The following is an 18,802-nucleotide window of genomic DNA, read 5'->3' on the forward strand; positions in this document are numbered from 1 at the left end:
GCGGCTTCTTCTCCTCCTCAGCCTTGTCCTCCCCTTTCACACCCCCCCTCCTCCTCTATCTCTTCTTTCTCCTTCAACTCAACCTCCACCTCTTCCCTCAACTCCCCTTCCACCACTTCACCCACCTCCTCAACTCTCACCTCATCCTCCACCTCTCTCACCTCCTCCACATCCCCCACCACCACCACCACCTACCTCTTCCACCACTTTCTTCCCCTCCTCTTCCTCCGACTTCATCATCCACAACCACCTCTTCATCCACCTCCTCCTCTCTGACTTCATACATCTCCCCCTCCTCGCCTCCCGCGTCACCCACCACCTGCCTCCGATCCACCAACTTCATCTCCATCATCACCACCACCACTTCTCACCACCACCTTCTCTCTCACCACATTTGACCTCGCTCACCGACCTGGTCCACCACCATGTCCACCATGACATCAAGCGAGACGATCTGCATCACGGCGGACGGCGTGGAGATCCCGGCCGAGATCGTTGAGCTGCAGGAGATCGAGGTGGTCACCATCCCCATCGACGGCTCCCTGGGCGACGACGACGAAGAGTCTCTGGGCCTGGAGCCCCTGGGCTCGGGCGCCGACGACGACGTCCGCCACCAGGAGGTGATCCTCGTGCAGACGCACGAAGAGGTGGTGGGCGAGGAGCTGCACGCCGTGAGCCTCGACCACATCCTCATCCCCGTGCCCGCGGGCCACGACGGCCTGGGTGAGGAGCCCCTGACCGAGCAGCACAAGGCCTTCAAGCGCAGCGGGGCCCACAAACGCGGCACCAAGATCTCGGCGTCGGCATCGCCCGCCGGGGGCGCCAAGCGCGGCGCGGGGGGCCTCCTAGAGGCCGAGGCCAAGTGCGCGGCCAAGTGGGACCACAAGCAGGTGCAGATCAAGACCTCGGAGGGGGACTTCTCCGTCACCGTGTGGGCCTCGGGTAACTGCTGCACATGTGGCCTCTCTGTGCACCACTCTCACTCTGTGAATCACTCTGCACGTCTGTGTGTCTGTATACCTATGTCTCTGTGTGTCTGTGTTTTCGCTTTTCTCCCAGGTTCATCATAGCTGTGGGCTCCCCCCGTCTCTGTCACTCTCTCTTTCCGCCAGTCTCCTCTGTCTCTGTATGTATTTGCGTCTGTATCTCCCTCGCTCATGTTTGTAGCCTTTCCCCGTTCCTCTCTGTTTCTCTCCGTCAGTCTCCCTGTGTCATGGTTCGAGGCTTGAGGCTATCCCCGTGTCCCGTGTGCAGAAGATAAGATGTCAGAGATGGAGGAGATGTCACTGGTGGAGGAGGTGATCCCGCAGAGCTCCGTGGTGCTTGACGAGGTGGACGAGGTGCATCATCACTTCACGCAGCAGCGCAAGGGGTCGGCACCCGGGATTCCCGGCATCGACCTCGCCGACCCCAAACAGCTGGCGGAGTTTGCGAGGCGAGTTCACCACTAATAACTCGCCACTCTTAATCCCACCATAAACTCACCAATAACTCTAATCCCATCATAACTCATCACAAAACTGGCCACAGTCTCACCACAAACTGATTTCTAATTTATTCTAAACTCGCCATAAATTGCCACAAACTTGCAGTTAACTTAAGTAAAACTCATGCAAACTCATCACAAACTGGCCACAAAGCTCACAGCAAAACTCATTCATCACTAACTATAGTGTCACCTTGAATTCATCCCAAAATGGATGCAATCGTATCATCAACCTCGCTAAAAACAACCCAAACTGATAATAAACTCAATCCTAAGCTCACCATCAATTTACCCCAAACTCACCACAAACTTAACACAAACTCATCAAAACTTCACCTTCAATTCAAACAAACAAAACCCATAATTCATCACAACTTTACCGTAAAGTTACCTAATATCACCATCAGCATACCCCAATCTCGCCACAATCTCACGACAACTCTACTTCTAATTCAGCCCAAATGCACCCGAAACTCTGCGTAAACTTACCCCATCCGAAGGCTGAACTCACTGTAAACTCACCTTAAACTCAAACTGAAGTTACCACAAACCTGCCAAAAACTTCACCCAATACACACCCAAACTTCACCGAAAACACACCCAAACGTTACCATAAACTTACCCCCAGCCTAACCCTCAACTCGCCCTTCATCAAAAACTCATCATAACCACTCTAACTTCACCCCGCACCTTAGCATAACTCTCACCTCCGATTAGAACGGTTGGCTACGTACGGTGTGAAAGACGTTCAACATATATACATACAACTCATCCTCGCCCTTACACTATCCTTCTAATGTCACTCGAACCTAAACCTAAGACTAACCATTACCATAATCTTGACCTTAACTTACCATTAACTTATCCATAACCTAACTATTATTGTGATGTAACCCTAACCTAACCACTACTAGAAACAATTACCTTAACGTAACCATTGCTGTTATTAAACTATGTATTATTTCAGCAGGCAAGGCCCTCTGATCTACATAGCTCTTTTCAGAAGCGAGCTGGCCACAAATGATAGATTCATAAAGTGGCTTATCGTGTGAACATTTATAGCTGCCAAATTATCTAAATGCATGTTTATAAATGTGGGGGGGGGGGAAATCTGAAACCCAGAAAAAAATCCACGTGACCACGGGGAGAACATGCAAATATACAGGTGTCAGGGTTGGGGTTGAACCCACGACCTCCTGTATATCAGGCGAGGCAGTTAACATATCACCACCGCAACACCCTTTACCTTAACCTAACTGAACCCTAACCTAACCCTTACCCTCAACATTACCTTAACTTAACCCGAACCTAACCATTACCAGGTTCACGGTTTGTATATGGTAGGCCACCGTGGTTAAAACTGGTGTATATTAACCAAAAAATACGATTCTTTACCGCAGACATTGAAGGTCACGTGACGACATTCGAAAACGAGTAGGTCATTGTGTACCAGCGTCAGAGTTCAAATGTGAAAAATGACATCACGCTTTTCTTAACATGTAGCAATCGTCACTGCCGACTACGAAAACTTGGCAGGACCCTCCGGAAAGGGATTCTTGAGACTAGGTGAGCCATTCATGGGTAAACGATTGTCAATATAATTGATAATACTTTGTCTTGTATATTCCTGAGTGAAGTTTTTGAAAATAATCCAAAGCCTGTGATCTCTGTTTTCAGAATGAAGCCTCTCAAAGTAGCCGACGTCGAAGTGGATTCGTCAAAAACAATCGCTTGTCCTCACAAGGTAGAGCCTCCAGCTCACTCGGGCTTTGTCCTGAAACGCGCGAGTGTATGTGTGCTGCATGCGACGATGGGAGCAACTTGACCCCCATCTGCGGGGAAGAGATTCATGGCTCTGACTATGTACGTGCGATTTTGCATCTGTGGGTCCATAAGCTCGCATAGAAATCCACAGACTCGTACAGAGATCCGTGTACTTGCTGGTTTTCTGGCTGTGCTCACGACTTCGTGTGTCATGGCGAGATGAACTCGGTGGGGGGGTGGGGGGTGTCGATGTTTCTGCCCAGGGTTGCACCAAGATGTTCCGCGACAACTCTGCAATGAGGAAACACCTGCACACCCACGGGCCGCGTGTACACGTGTGCGCCGAGTGCGGCAAGGCCTTCGTCGAGAGCTCCAAACTCAAGCGGCACCAGCTGGTGCACACCGGAGAGCGGCCCTTCCAGGTGAGCACCACGCACCGGCGCCACCGCCGCCACTTTGCGAGCGGCAGGGCCTTCGCGGCGTCGCGCCTCGTGTGCTGGGTTGGCCGTGCAGCGGGCGGCGGTGGTGGCGCTACGTGTGTCTTCCCAGTGCACGTTCGAAGGTTGCGGGAAGCGCTTCTCGCTGGATTTCAACCTGCGCACGCACATCCGAATCCACACGGGAGACCGGCCGTACGTGTGTCCGTACGACAGCTGCAATAAGAAGTTTGCCCAGTCCACCAACCTCAAGTCGCACATCCTCACGCACACCAAGGCCAGGAAGAAATGAGGCGCGTGGACGCTGTGCCGAGAGAGAGGCTGTCTCCGTCTCCCGCCACCTCCGTCTGGCAGCGCGCAGCCCCCAGAAACTGAAATGAAAAAGGAAATTCCTTTCGCACCCAACTTCCTCCAAAGACTGAAATCAGGAATGTTTCCGCAATGTAAGAGTACCGCATCGTTCCTGTCATGGTTGTGTTGATATCAAAGGTAGCCGGTGCGGTTAGTTGAAGTGGAGACCCTCGCGGGCTGTGCTAACTCCAGTGTACTGCTTTTTCACATGTACATATTTTTTCAGTTAATGACTAACCTGTAAGCTGTACTATGTTGTATATCCCTTTTTATTGATTTAAAAGTAAAAAAACGCCAACTTAGAACATGTTTGAGCACCCTGGTTATCTTTATTTAAACTTTGGCAAATAGAGGCTCTTATTAGTTGTCCTGCGTAAATTTAAGGTAATAACAATTTTAGTCATTTATATTTTCAGGTGAATGCCTTTGAAGAATTGGGACAGCAGGAAGTGCCCCTGTTGTGTCCGCGTTTATCCCGGAGCCAGAGGCCGCACTCTTTTGGTGCAAATTGTCAAACTCTAAATTTTTTATCGACATTTTCAAGCTAAAAGCTGAAATGCGCCTGGCACTAAGTATTATCGGACTGTTTTCACAATCTAGCCATTGTGTTTAAACAATGCTGTTATAACAACACCAATCATGACAACATTACAAATAACTCATAATAAACGCTCAGGTTGCGCACGACCCGCATCTCGCACGACCCTGGCTCACTCACGAGGTCCGGCTCGCTCGCAGCAGGGTCTGGCTCGCAAACACCAGAATGAGGGCCTCTGCATGCGTGTGAGTTGTGGGTGAATACGACCATACTTCACGCTAATTGTGTGGGTTGAAGAGGGAGAACATAGTCGTAGTCAAACATAGGATGTTGCCACACTACCCTTCATTGCCAACTACGTAGCCCTGTGAACGTGCTTGCACGATGATCACTTATCCAAGTACTATGCAGGGCAACTCTGCTTGGATTTGGAGTTGCGAGATGGGGTGATTTGGGCCATATCTTGTGATAGACGTTTGTGAACATGGTGCAAATTCTCCCGCGTGTGTCGCAGTGAGGAACGTTATGTTTTTGCTTTTCATCTTTAAGCTGTCACTGCGCCGCGGCCTCCATGTGCTCCGCGCTGTTCCGGGTCGGGCTCGGGTTTTGTTTTGGGTTCTGCCCCGTGGGCGCGCGCGTGTTCCAACTCTGTTACAGACTGCACACGTGCTGTATGAACAGTGCGTACTGTACTCGTGCCATCGCGAAAATGCGCTGTACGACGCGTGGTCTTCCATCATCGGCGCAGTTCGTGCTGCACGTGTGCGCGAGTTGCCCGCGTGGGTACCGAAGTTGGCACCAGGCTAAGGGGGGTTTGAATTGGGGAAAGGGGCTTGGGTCTGGGGCGGGTTGGGCGTATCGTCACCTCGCTTGGTCCAGCCGAGGGGCGGGACTCAGGGGGGGGGGTTACTCGGAGGGGCGTAGTTCGTGCGTAGAGGGGTGTGGCCCACTTTAGGAGGCCGTAATAGGGCCACGGCTTGTGCCTAAAGGGACGTGATCAGGGGCGTGGCTTGTGACCAAAGTCGGTTGCGTTGCTAAGGGGCGTGGCTCGTAACGAGGGGGGTTGCTGCGAGCGTGATCCGTTACTAGGGGGCGTTGTTAGGGGCGTGGCTCGTAACCATGGGGGCGTTATATTCAGGGGGGCGTTAGGGTCATGGCTCGTAGCTAGGGGGCGTCGCTGAGGGCGTGACTCGTAACTAGGGGGCGTTGTTTGGGGCGTGTCTGTTAGGCGCGGAGCAGGCGGCAAGCGAGCAGCGAGGCACCGGCGGCGCTGAGGTAAATGTTCAGAATAGGAATATTTATTTATCCTGGAGGAATCCGATGAGCTATAAAGCTCTTTCACAGATGACCAGTATGGGCGGGTCAGAACGTTACTGGACATGTAAAAAAGGAGCTTTTCTAGCTCATTGGATTCCCGCGGTATAAATATTCTGGTTCTAAACAAACAATGCAGCAACACGATCAGAGTGCAAAATATAGAAAAGGTAGGCAAATCACTAAAACAATATATAAATAAAACTAAACTTTTTTATTTCACCAGGTTAAAGCAACACCGAGCTATTTAGCTTTTTTCAGAAGGGTCCTCGCCACAAGTGACGGCTCAACGAAGTGGCTTTTACGTGGACATTTGATGCAGCCAAATAAACACAACAACCTTAAATCAATTCTAGATTTGAAGCCTACGTGACTTTACCGAATAGAACCAAAGAATATGGAACCTTAAACCACTACGGCGACTTCGCGGTTCCAAGGAACCCACAAACAAACGACACTGAGACCGACGGCGTAATGACAGAGCCTCCCCCATCCAGCAAACATTGACGATAACAATTTTGACTTAAAACGTTCGTGACTGCAGTCATTCATATTCTTGATTATTTCGGTAAAGAACCAAGAATATAGTGACCGATAACAGCTGTGTAAAGTTGAGGGGAAAAACCGAGTTGACCACTATTGTTCATTAATCCGGCTTAACAAGCAGAGGAGATTGACGATTTCGTGGCGTGATGGTGAGCGTGGCGGCAATATGTTCTTGAGTTAAGCGCCAATGTCGAGGTCTTCTGGCCACGACGAAGAGGGCTTCACGAGAGTTGGTGTCGTTTTGCTGCCCCAATGAAGGAGCGCAGACTCTACAGTGTTTTTGCTGTATGATCCATAGTTTGGTTGGCATGGCTGGTCACACTTGCCGTGACTTGCGTATTTAATTTTCCATTCATGTCGGAGATGTGCTCATCAGCCTGTTGAAGTTCTGATGCGGTTTTATGTAGCACCAGTGTCTTTGAGGAGGAAAGTCAAAAGCCAGCAGGTGTAATGTTTGGGTCTCTCGAACGAGGGGTTTATTCTGGACGTACGCGTTGTTCCACTCTGTTCATCACAGAGTTATTCTGGGTTAGATTCTAGGATGGCGACTTCAGTGCGGTCCCAGAATGGGGATCGGGACTTGAGTCGAGGAACGTTGTTGAGGTCTCGGTTGATGGGCTAGGTGGTTGATGGAGTTTTCATGTCTCTACGGATATTTGGTGGAAGAATTGCGGTGTGGGTACTCCACCTCTTCCGATACATTTTCCGTGCGTTGAAGAGTATAGCAAATTTTGCCGAGAGATCCCTCTTGTGGAGGCTCTTAAGCCAGCAGTGTCGCAGGCATGCAATTGCAGGGCCGCACCGTTTTGACCTCACCGAGGTGAATATCGAGTAATTCTGTCTTGAATGAGCTTGTGAGTCATGTATAGCCTACATAGATCACCAGAGCCAGAGGTTGCAGGTGAGGATAGAGCCCAGGAACGGCAGTCAGGTGAGTGTGGAGCCAGATGAGACCAATCAATCTGCATATTGCAGCATAATGGGAACGGTACAGGGGTATAGAGCAACAGGAATGGAAAAAAACCGTCACAACATCAGCGGCTAACAGCACAGACGAAGCAAAGTAAATTCCAACCGTGCACAATGAATAGCATAAGTGTTTGTTGAACTTCTTTTGCACCGTACACAGCCAATTGCTAATCGGAGGTGCGCAGGAAGGACAACAACCTACACACAAAAAATAGTTCTCAAGAAATTAGTTTTCAATCTAGATGTAAAAGTGCTTAGCTTCAGTGGCCTCCTAATATCAGAAGGAAGAGTGTTACAGACAGCCGCAAAAGCGTATCTGAAAGCGCACGATGCAGTGACCGTCTTTGTTTGATGACTAGACCAAAGCCACTGCGAGGATGGCTGGCGTTTGAGTGATGGTTTATGCTCCTTAACGAGATCAGCAAGGTATTGTGGTTCATTTGTGGCAAGCACTTTGTGTAATGAGAGGGAGTTTATAATATATTCGTTCGGCAACCAGAAGCCAATGCAGCTTGGCGAGCACTGGACGGACATGGTCGGATCTTCGAGTACCTCTCACAACATGTTCCAGAGAATTATGCACATGCTGCAGCTTGGTAATGTATTTGCCCGATGTCCCGAAGAGTCGTGAGTTGCAAGAATCAAGCCTTGTCGATATTATACTACACGACTCTAGTGGTAAAATGTGCCGTACAACCCTGATGTAAAAATTGTAGGACCTGACTATGTTGCACGTGATGATCAAACGACATTCTGGTGGATTATGGAGCCGAGGGTCTTTAGATGAGGAGAAAACTGAATCTTGGAGTCTGCGACCGCCACACCTGATCCTCCCACAATTTTTTCCCCAGAACTTGTGTGCTAACCAGCAGCACCTTCGATTTTTCTGGATTAAGCAATATTCCATTTCGTGCAAATTACACGTGCACCGCTTCTGTGCAATCTTTGAGGTTAGTGAGACTCCATATTTAACTTTGACTTCACTGAAAAAAGGTAAGTAGTAAATTAATAGAAGCAAAACTTTTTATTTTATATTTTATGGGACTACAAATATGAGCAGAGCCAGTCGAGAATAGTCAGGTACCGATAGAGCCAGGTGAGAATATAGCCAGGTGAGGGCATCTGAACTGGACTCTGCCTGTGATTTGCTTTACATCTGTGTGTATGTGATGAGTGTTGTGTGTGGTATGTGTCTGGCGAGAGTGTGTGGTGAGGTGTGCGATCGTGTTTTGACAGGTATTGTTGGCTGGGGTCATGAGGCACTGTGACATGGAGCATGGAGTCCTCCATGACTCTCGAGTGAGCAGCAAGCGGAGCCACGTCCGCCAGTACTTCCCCATGGCGATGCAATCTCGCAGGCGTCCGCGCCAGGACGGTGGAAAAAGCCATGTGAACAATCGCGGCGCGAGCCCCAGCCTCATAATACAGCGCGGGGAAATGGCAGCCTTCTTCCGTCTGTTTGGTAGGGAATTATGTCATCTCGAGCTGCGAGGCTGGTTTTCAGAGCTGGGCCATGTGTTGAGAATGTATTTTTTCAAGCACACTCCAAGAGCTTCGACTCCTGAAGAGTTTCCGATCTTGGAGGAGCATGCAAGTAGAGTTGCTTGCATATCTGACAAGGTGGCTCAGTAGAGCGAGCAGATCCCAATCAGAAGGTTGCAAGTAAAAATTCTGATGGGGGAGGGGGGGTTGACTTAGCCCATCATTCCTCTGGGGTTGATACAATTAGTACTTTCTTTGCGGGGAAGTCCACAGATTGTTCAATTGAGAGACTCGTAAACAGGAGATGAGCACGCCCTCAATTCTCACACGGAGCCCAAGTCGCAAAACTGCGCTTGGGTTAAATGGGGTCAGGAAAATGCGTGCGTAACATGACCAAACCTCGTGGTGCATGATTTGCAACACCCAGACCGTGTCCAAATGAGGATGCTGCAACGACATGATCCTTGTGTTCTGCCTTTATAGACGATGATCTGATACAGGACTTTTTATGGATGGACAGTTGCTTTAGACTATCGGACAAGGTAAGTGAATTTGCTGTATTTCGATCTGTAACCACAGAACCTAGGTCAATGCATTCTCAGCAAGTTGGGTGAACATCTGATGTGTTTAGATTAATGTTTATTTCAGTGTCAAATATATACAGTATTATACACGACACAATCAGTCCGGCGATCGTTGAAGCGAGTATAGTACGTACAGTGAGGGAAAAAAAGTATTTGATCCCCTGCTGATTTTGTACGTTTGCCCACTGACAAAGAAATTATCAGTCTATAATTTTACTGGTAGGTTTATTTGAACAGTGAGATACAGAATAACAACAATCCAGAAAAACGCATGTCAAAATGTTATAAATTGATTTGCATTTTAATGAGGGAAATAAGTATTTGACCCCCTCTCAATCAGAAAGATTTCTGACTCCCAGGTGTCTTTTATACAGGTAACGAGTTGAGATTAGGAGCACACTCTTAAAGGGAGTGCTAATCTCAGCTTGTTACCTGTATAAAAGACACCTGTCCACAGAAGCAATCAATTAGATTCCAAACTCTTCACCATGGTCAAGACCAAAGAGCTCTCCAAGGATGTCAGGGACAGGATTGTAGACCTACACAAGGCTGGAATGGGCTACAAGACCATTGCCAACCAGCTTGGTGAGAAGGTGACAACAGTTGGTGCGATTATTCGCAAATGGAAGAAACACAAAGAACTGTCAATCTCCCTCGGCCTGGGGCTCCATTCAAGATCTCACCTCGTGGAGTTGCAATGATCATGAGAACGGTGAGGAATCAGCCCAGAACTACACGGGAGGATCTTGTCAATGATCTCAAGGCAGCTGGGACCATAGTCACCAAGAAAACAATTGGTAACACACTACGCCGTGAAGGACTGAAATCCTGCAGCGCCCGCAAGGTCCCCCTGCTCAAGAAAGCATATATATATGCCCGTCTGTAGTTTGCCAATGAACATCTGATTCAGAAGACAACTGGGTGAAAGTGTTGTGGTCAGATGAGACCAAAATGGAGCTCTTTGGCATCAACTCAACTCGCCGTGTTTGGAGGAGGAATGCTGCCTATGACCCCAAGAACACCATCCCCACCGTCAAACATGGAGGTGGAAACATTATGCTTTGGGGGTGTTTTTCTGCTAAGGGGACAGGACAACTTCACCGCATCAAAGGGACGATGGACGGGGCCATGTACCGTCAAATCTTGGGTGAGAACCTCCTTCCCTCAGCCAGGGCATTGAACATGGGTCGTGGATGGGTATTCCAACATGACAATGACCCAAAACACACGGCCAAGGCAACAAAGGAGTGGCTCAAGAAGAAGCACATTAAGGTCCTGGAGTGGCCTAGCCAGACTCCAGACCTTAATCCCATAGAAAATCTGTGGAGGGAGCTGAAGGTTCGAGTTGCCAAACGTCAGCCTCGAAACCTTAATGACTTGGAGAAGATCTGCAAAGAGGAGTGGGACAAAATCTCTCCTGAGATGTGTGAAAACCTGGTGGCCAACTACAAGAAACGTCTGACCTCTGTGATTGCCAACAAGGCTTTTGCCACCAAGTACTAAGTCATGTTTTGCAGAGGGGTCAAATACTTATTTCCCTCATTAAAATGCAAATCAATTTATAACATTTTTGACATGCATTTTTCTGGATTTTTTTGTTGTTATTCTGTCTCTCACTATAAACCTACCATTAAAATTATAGACTGATAATTTCTTTGTCAGTGGGCAAACGTACAAAATCAGCAGGGGATCAAATACTTTTTTCCCTCACTGTACATCACCCCATGCAGTGTCTTCGATATTGCAGTGGTAAGTACTGTATATTAAATACAGTAACTTTTTAGAGTAGGATATTTATTTTTGTCTATTTGTATGTTCATGATAACTTCATATCATGAATACATTTTAAACGGAAAAAAACATGACGTTCAACAAAAATGTTCAACAAGAATGTGCAAAAATAAGCTATCTTCTGTATAAATAAAAACCTGAATCTGTATGTCTCAAAAACCTCGAGGGTACTTCCCGACAAGGTAGAAAGCTGACATTGTGTACATATGTAGCTTTTAGGACACAACAGGAAAATTTCTGAAAATCCAATATTTTTCACTTCAAGGCCCAATAACATGATTTGGAGCTTTCGTGACTGCAGGAATTACTTTTTGGTTCTTTCGGTAAAGTCACGTAGAAAGAAAATAAATTAAATAATATAATACGACGTTTCGATTGCAACACAAGCAATCATCATCAGGTACGAATGAATGAGAAAAAAACCTAGTTAACTTAGAAATATGCAATACAACACAGAGAGTCGGCTAACATAACAGTCAACACTAGCCGACTCTGTGTTGTATTGCATTATATTTCTAAGTTTACTAGGTAGGGTGTTGACTGTTTTGTCGTAGATAAAAATGAAAAAAAATCATTAGGTTCATGATTTTTATTGAAAACTTTTTCCTGGCTAAGACAGGCTTTTTGAATTACTTTTAAATAATGATGTGATTAACCAGCATTTTTGAAAATCCGGCGCCCCTCCCCCTGAAGGCACTGCATAATTGATTATCTACTGTAGTTGTGTTTAACATAACATGAAAACGTGTAACAGGTTAAACTCAACGAGGTGGCTATGGTCTCTCACCCTCCTGAGGCCCTCACGTCGTGGCTAACAGACCTTGACATTGTATTGAGCTCCTGAACACATTCCCACGTGCAAGAAGAGAGTAAAACAGCATTTATAGCTTTCGGTAAAGTCACGTAGATAGAAAATAAAATAAAAATATACAAAAATTTAAAAACAAAAAACTTACGTTTCGATCGCAACACAAGCTGTCGTCTCTCCGCCTAATGACCGCTTGTGTTGCGATCGAAACGTCGTGGGTTTTTAATTTTTAAATATTTTTTTAATACTTTCATTATTTTTATGATTTTTATTTTATTTTCTATCTATAGTGAATCTACCGAAAGAACCATAGAATATAAATTCCTGCAGTCATGAAAGTTTTAAGTCAAAATTTAGCATTGATAGCTTTGCATCACATTGTGATTCAGATAGGAGGGTAACCAGGGACACATTTGAAGTGGAGGAATTCACATTCACAGATAAGAGAGCGCAACGTGTACATTATGCTGATTTATCCTGAATGACTTGTAAACGCATTCGTGTTATTGCTCGTCTCAGTACCTGCTCGCCATGGTGTTCTCCTACTTCAAGAGGGCTGGCTTCAAGACTTCCGAATACAGTCGCACAAATTTCTTCTTGGCTCTGTGAGTAAATGCGTCCGATGCTGTCTCGTCACACTGTTACTTAACGTCATTTAACTAAACGCTGAGGAACCAAGTAACCACCAAGCACAACACGTTGATTTCCGTTGCATAAACACGTGCATACACACATCCATTACATTAAATACCCACGATTGTATATCTACATAGAGAATTACAATAGACAATTGTGTCTATCTTCTTGGTTCTTTCGGTAAAGTCACGTAGAAAGGAAATAATAAAATAATAAAAATAAAACATAATAAAATAAAATTCTCACGACGTTTCGGCCACAACACAAGCAGCCGTCCTCATGTGAAGAAACATAACTGTCGGAAAGACAGCGCTCCAATGGATTCAGACAGCGCTCCATTGGATTGGAGCGCTGTCTTTGCGACAGTTATGTTTCTTCACCTGAGGACGGCTGCTTATGTTGTGGCCGAAACGTCGTGAGAATTTTATTTTATTGTTTTTATTTTATTATTTCCCTTCTATGTGACTTTACCGAAAGAACCAAGAAGATGAATCCCTGCAGTCACGAAAGCTTTAAATTGAAATTGTGTCTATATTTGAAAGAATATAGGAAAGAGAATAGTTTAAAATATTTTGAGTGACTGGCAGACAAACTAGAGCATTGCGCGTCTGTGCAGGTATCTGGCCAATGACATGGAAGAGGATGAGGAGGAGTCCAAGTATGAGATCTTCCCCTGGGCACTGGGCCACGGCTGGAGGAAGTCTTTCCCAGAATTCCTCAAGTGGCGCGAGGAGCTTTGGGCACGCATGGACTATCGTGCTGCCGTAAGCTGGCGCTGCTGCAAAGAGGTGTGGACAGGAGGAGGAGGTGGTGTGGAATGTGTCTACGATGAGCTGAAGTGGGTAGTGAGTGTGTAGAGGTGTGGTCGTTTTGGTTTATTATTAATTATTATGCTTGTTTAATCAGGAAAGCCTGACGGAATCTCAAGACTTCGTGAGGAGAGTTCTGCCAAGTTTTTGCAGTCTGAGCAAAGATTGTTATGCATTTCCCAATTAAATTGCTGTGTAATTTTCTAAATTGGACCATGACGTGAACACACGTTGGTATATTCTTAAAATGAAGTAATGGGATATTTAAGGTCTACTGTGAAGCATACGTCACGCATTTTATGGTTAATCCACACTGCAGTATTAACCAGGGTAACCTGTTGGATTCATACCGCAAACCTCTGCAAACGCAATTAGCGAACATACATCTGATATGTGGAGAATTTGCTGTACTAATTTTGGAGGGCCGCGTGTGGCTTCAGAGTACCACCACATCTTGGTAAAGCACGTGGGCATCACGGCAGGTCATGGCAATTGCGCCGAACCACAACATCTGGCAGCGTGAGCGCTTGGCCCATCACAGCGGAGCCGAGCGCAGCTGGCGCAGGGGAAATGGGCAGCCAGTGGCACTGCTGGGCCCCCAGCCTCCTCCCGGAGTGGAACGGCGCTGCGTGCTCTGCACCAAGAAGCTGAGCGTGATGCACCTGGACGCTTCGTCTTCCTCTTCTTCCTCGTCAGCATCCCCTTCTTCCTCTTCAGCATCCCCCTGCACCATGAACCTGCTGGATCTCTTCACAGAGCACGGCGAGGGTGGTGCCTGCCCCACTCGGCCACCGCACGGCCACCGCACGGCCACAGGAGTAGAGCGATACTCGGCACAGGCAGGCATTGCATGATGTTAAGGCTCACGAGGTCACAGACGCAACACACTGGTGAATCGCATGCGATAATTTGTACCTCTTTCACCCTGTTACATGCTGCAGCGTGACAAACGCAGAGCTGCTTCAGTATGGAACAATCACCCAGACTCGCGAAACTATACTGTCAGTCTCTGCTAATTTAAATATGTATTACACATCACGCAACACGATTGTTACAGGTAGAGCACAGTCCATATAATTCAGGTGGTGTGCACCGTTCAATTATTGATGTGTCTGACTGGTGTTTAAACGTAGGCTATGTAAGCTTCAGGTTTAAATATGTGTACGTGTGTTATTACGTGTGCTGTGTGTACAAACTGACACCCTGGACATGCTTACAAACAAGACGTTCCACTCGAGGGGTCTGCCAACTGAAATTTAAAACAAAAAATCGTCTCAGTGGGTCCACACTCAAGACCTTGAGTAGGTGAAGGAAATTCCACATGGGGGGGGGGGGGTGTTATCTGTCGATATTGTTTGCGGGATCACAAAGGGCGAGGTGAACCGCATTTTAAATCACAGCCTTACAATTGTGAGCTGCACAGTACAACACCATACCTCCAGGCCATTTAATAGGGACATCCCATGCATACATATGAACACACGGTAAAGTGTAAATATATGATACATTTAATAAATAAATGCAGTTTATATGCCCAGTATATTGCGTCTAAATGCAACTGCTGTTCAATAAGCTGTACAAAGCAGGACGATGTGTATCGCAGGGATAGTCAAAAGCAGTGGGAGATTTTTAGCCGGTATTTAAAGAGAGGAAGTTGGCAGTACAGAAGGCTGGGGAAGGGATTTACAGACAGTGGGGGCCGCAGAGCAGAAGGAGTGACGTCACTGAACCAACATTGACTGGGGGCTTTAAAATATATTGTACAATATCCCACATGCAACATTTTAATCACCTGTACTTGTATTCTTTGGGTCTTTCGGTAAAGTCACGTGGATCGGTTCAAAGAAAATAACAAAACTACGACGTTTCAATCGCAACACAAGTGGTCGTCTTTTCCTGAAGACGACCGCTTGTGTTGCGATCGAAACGTAGTTTTTGGTTATTTTCTTTGAACCTATCTACGTGACTTTACCGAAAGACCCAAAGAATATTAATTCCTGCAGTCACGAAAGCTTTAAATCAAGATTGAACCTGTACTTGTCTTTATAATGTATGTATGACAACTTTAATGTCAGTACAGACGTTAAATGAAGTGTTCTACAGGCAGTAGATGCTGAAACGTTATCGAAGGTGGGATCATCATCACTGTAAACCTTTTGAGCGATGTGATATCGTTTTTTTAATCAAACGAGGATCCATATCCAACAGAGAGGGTCTATGACAATAAGCTTCTGGAAGTTCACCAGCAGTGACTTAAGCAAACCTGACTCTGCTGATGAGACAATGAATGGTGAACCGAGTCCAGAGTTTGCTTGCGTTGAACCAGTGCTGAAAAAATGTTGCACTTCAGAAGGTGATGTGGCTGATGGGATGTATGTTGAACGTCTTTCGCACTGTACGTAACCAACCATGCATAATCAGAGGTGCGGGGTGTGTACAAAATACTTTAAAAACATTTGTGGAGGAATATATATGGGAAGTAGGCGAATTGTTTGCTTTTTCATTTTGTTACTGATCTCCACAACAATGCTGAACATCATTTAGTGTTAAACTCGATTTTTGTGAAGTGTGCTGTTTGGGCTGTGGTTGGTGTACATGTTGGCATTCTGTCTGCTTGTGTGTGCCACGCAGAGTGTGAGAACCCTCATCACCATCTATTTAAATTCCGTAACGTTTTTTGCCAATGATGTCACCCATATCCAGGACAACACACAACCTCCGTGGGTGCTGGAATGTGGGACAAAGCGGCGACGTGCTATCCTGGACAAGAAGGGCGCCTGCGGTGCGATGCCAGTCGCAAAGCCATGTGCGTGGTATTTATAAAATGGACTCTGCTGGACTAAGGTGGAAGCAACAGAAAAAAAACAACACTGTGGTGTGGAGTGTTGTAAAATACAAGCTCCTGAGCGAGGAACGACGTAGACATTTCTAGAATTGTCGCAAACCAACACTTGTCATAACTCCAAATCTATAAGGGGTGTAAACAAATACGTGTAGTAACCTTAGCAGAGAAATTAGGGGCCGTCCATAAATGACGTCACGCACCGGGGGGGGGGGGGGTTTGAGAAATATGACCATAAAAACGCGCAACTTTAAATAAATATAGACAACACGTTCTACTTAATTAAATAGGCTTTTTAATAAATGTTTTCTCCTACAACATCGGAGTGCAGCGCCACATTAAATACGCACTACAATGACAATAGTTCAAAGCGGTTTGAAGCATGTTTGATTTTTTTTTTGGGGGGGGGGCAGAGCTTTGTGACGTCCAAAATCGCGTGACGTCATTTATGGACGGCCCCTTCGGAGGGGTGGGTCAGGACCACTTGTAAATCGATTGCCAACTGATAACCAGCAGTCAATTAACATAATGACCTAATTACACTAATAATATAAAATACATTAATAAACGAATATAATCAACATTGAGGTTGTTGTGCTGGCAGCTTATTTACTGGTGCAGTGATAGTGAAGACAATACCAAGCAACCGCTGTCACGCCCACAGATGTGCGTGCGGTCTCCCTCGGATACCGACATTGCATCGAGTTGTATGCGTTTCCTCTTACGGCATTTCAGATCTTGCTACAATTTTTGCCTGCCATATTTTACAATTATTTTCTGTACTCGGGCTCCAGGGCAGTTGAAATAACCACACTGAAACTGTGCTACCAGGTGGTGACCCCTTGCATGTCAACACAAGACCCTGATCGGTGCAGGCTGGCCATTCACCTTCCATTCCGGTCCCTTACAAATGAATAAGCAGACAATGCACCTGCTTTCCATATCTGTCCCCCATATAAAGAATTAAAGTACTAATTGCTCATCACATCAGCCACACATTCTTCTGGGAGTGCATAATTTCTGCAGCATTGATTCAACCAAAGCATTTTCTTTGGGAATCCACCGGTCCCTGTCTCCTGAGTTCTCACCAGGTTAAATACAAACGTGTAACTATAATACCATTTCTGCTGCCTATTGCTGTGCGTTCACACCACAGTGCTATTGAAAAATGTAAGTAATGTACACAGATAATTTTATGTTGAGGTAGTTTACCTGTATTTGTCTTCGCCTCATGTAAATATAATTTCAATTTCTTGTGTACCTACCGTCCTGCAAGAGACACGGGGTTCACCCTTTTTCGAAGAAATTAACCCTCGGCTTGGATTTGTAATCACACAAACTGGCAGTCAAGCATGGAGTTCAGTGTTGCAGAGAAATCATCTCTACATTTTCCACAATAATATTTTACTTCTGATAAGAGTGCTTTATTGAGTGTTTTCTCATGAACCATACACATCTGCTGTGTGCAGTACAATAATGAAATGTGAATAGGCCGTTTGGTCTCCGTTGGTTGCATGCAAACGTTGTTACGTTTAAAGTAGCTATTAAACTTGTATTCAGTGTGTGTTGATTTGATGTCAATTCTTTTGCAGAAACTTAGTACTCTTGATGACACTTGTAAAGTGATCAAACCTGATGTAACATGTGGCCTGTAAATATCAGGTAGTGATTTGCTTCCTAGAGGTGTGAATTGTCACGATTCAGGCTCATGGTTTGATTCAACATTTATATGTTGTATCGCATTGCCATGTTACCTATGATTAAACCACCTTGAATGCATCCGATCTTGCCGGATCTCAATCTAAGCATGATTTGAGCTCGCTTGTTACTGGAATGGAAGACAGCTTTGGAATACTGAATCAGGTATTGTCAGTTTGAGCTGCTGCGAGGTGGCCAAAAGATCAGAGTGCAGCAATGGAAAGTTTTGAGTGTTACCCCCTTCTTATTTGTGGGATTTTTCCTTTTGGTGTAGTCCCTCCCCTGTGCCATTCATAAATATAGTTTTCCGTACATCCAAATACAGGGGTCTCATGAAAAAAGTCTCGAGTACTGAGGTTTTCCGAGGTAAATAAAAGTAATAAACAATAATGTATTTCATACCATTGCTTTATCTTATTCTGTACGATTTTTGTTCCATTATAAATACAACATTTGGCGTATCAAGATCACGATGTTGTCATGGCCAAAGCCATTGATGCAATTCATTGTAAAGAGTTAGGTTTTTTTTTGTAGTTCAGCACCCTACTATAACACCACATGAGCACCTGGACCCTGTGCACACACTTGGGGGAACCCCGAGTTTCAGCCCAGGCATCACATCTCCCCACCTGAGGTTTTGTTTCCCTCCATGGGCAGTTTAGCGAGCGAAACGGCCACGGTTTCCTCAGGGTGGTGGGGGGGGAGTGGCCGTGAGCGCGCTAACCTTTGCGCCACCACTCCTCAGTA

The 18,802-nt window shown here is 46.1% G+C and overlaps 2 protein-coding genes across 4 annotated transcripts; both read left to right on the forward strand.

The window, feature by feature from the left end:
- The first annotated feature begins 272 nt into the window (after positions 1–272).
- On the forward strand, positions 273–4,725 carry LOC116947198 (transcription factor YY2-like). 2 transcript variants are annotated; one of them, XM_032962690.2, is made up of 6 exons: positions 273–942; positions 1,255–1,435; positions 2,990–3,052; positions 3,164–3,230; positions 3,514–3,672; positions 3,800–4,725. In XM_032962690.2, exons 1-6 carry the CDS (start codon positions 426–428, stop codon positions 3,977–3,979), a joined length of 1,167 nt encoding a protein of 388 aa, XP_032818581.1. In that variant the 5' UTR covers positions 273–425; the 3' UTR covers positions 3,980–4,725. The 2 variants fall into 2 exon arrangements, with proteins under 2 accessions (XP_032818581.1, XP_032818582.1); XM_032962691.2 differs by lacking the exon at positions 2,990–3,052.
- Positions 4,726–5,497: 772 nt separating this feature from the next.
- SPDYC (speedy/RINGO cell cycle regulator family member C) lies at positions 5,498–17,921 on the forward strand. Of its 2 annotated transcripts, none has more exons than XM_076070543.1 (6): positions 5,498–5,851; positions 8,609–8,867; positions 9,371–9,429; positions 12,590–12,675; positions 13,323–13,494; positions 13,998–17,921. In XM_076070543.1, the coding sequence occupies exons 2-6, from the start codon at positions 8,660–8,662 to the stop codon at positions 14,367–14,369; spliced, it is 897 nt and encodes a 298-aa protein (XP_075926658.1). In that variant the 5' UTR covers positions 5,498–5,851; positions 8,609–8,659; the 3' UTR covers positions 14,370–17,921. The 2 variants fall into 2 exon arrangements, with proteins under 2 accessions (XP_075926658.1, XP_075926659.1); XM_076070544.1 differs by having other exon boundaries at positions 8,642–8,867.
- Positions 17,922–18,802: the final 881 nt, after the last annotated feature.

Source organism: Petromyzon marinus, chromosome 29 (assembly GCF_048934315.1).
Source record: "Petromyzon marinus isolate PM22_M1 ecotype Great Lakes invasive population chromosome 29, UKy_Petmar_22M1.pri1.0, whole genome shotgun sequence".
NCBI lineage: Eukaryota > Metazoa > Chordata > Hyperoartia > Petromyzontiformes > Petromyzontidae > Petromyzon > Petromyzon marinus.

Coding starts and splice junctions, on each gene's coding strand:
- LOC116947198 (XM_032962690.2), top strand. CDS start 426: ATGTCCACCATGACATCAAGCGAGACGATCTGCATCACGGCGGACGGC. Junction 943..1,254: donor CGTCACCGTGTGGGCCTCGG/GTAACTGCTGCA, acceptor TCCCGTGTGCAG/AAGATAAGATGTCAGAGATG. Junction 3,053..3,163: donor AAAGGGATTCTTGAGACTAG/GTGAGCCATTCA, acceptor CTCTGTTTTCAG/AATGAAGCCTCTCAAAGTAG.
- SPDYC (XM_076070543.1), top strand. CDS start 8,660: ATGAGGCACTGTGACATGGAGCATGGAGTCCTCCATGACTCTCGAGTG. Junction 8,868..9,370: donor AGCCTTCTTCCGTCTGTTTG/GTAGGGAATTAT, acceptor CTGCCTTTATAG/ACGATGATCTGATACAGGAC. Junction 9,430..12,589: donor GCTTTAGACTATCGGACAAG/GTAAGTGAATTT, acceptor TGCTCGTCTCAG/TACCTGCTCGCCATGGTGTT.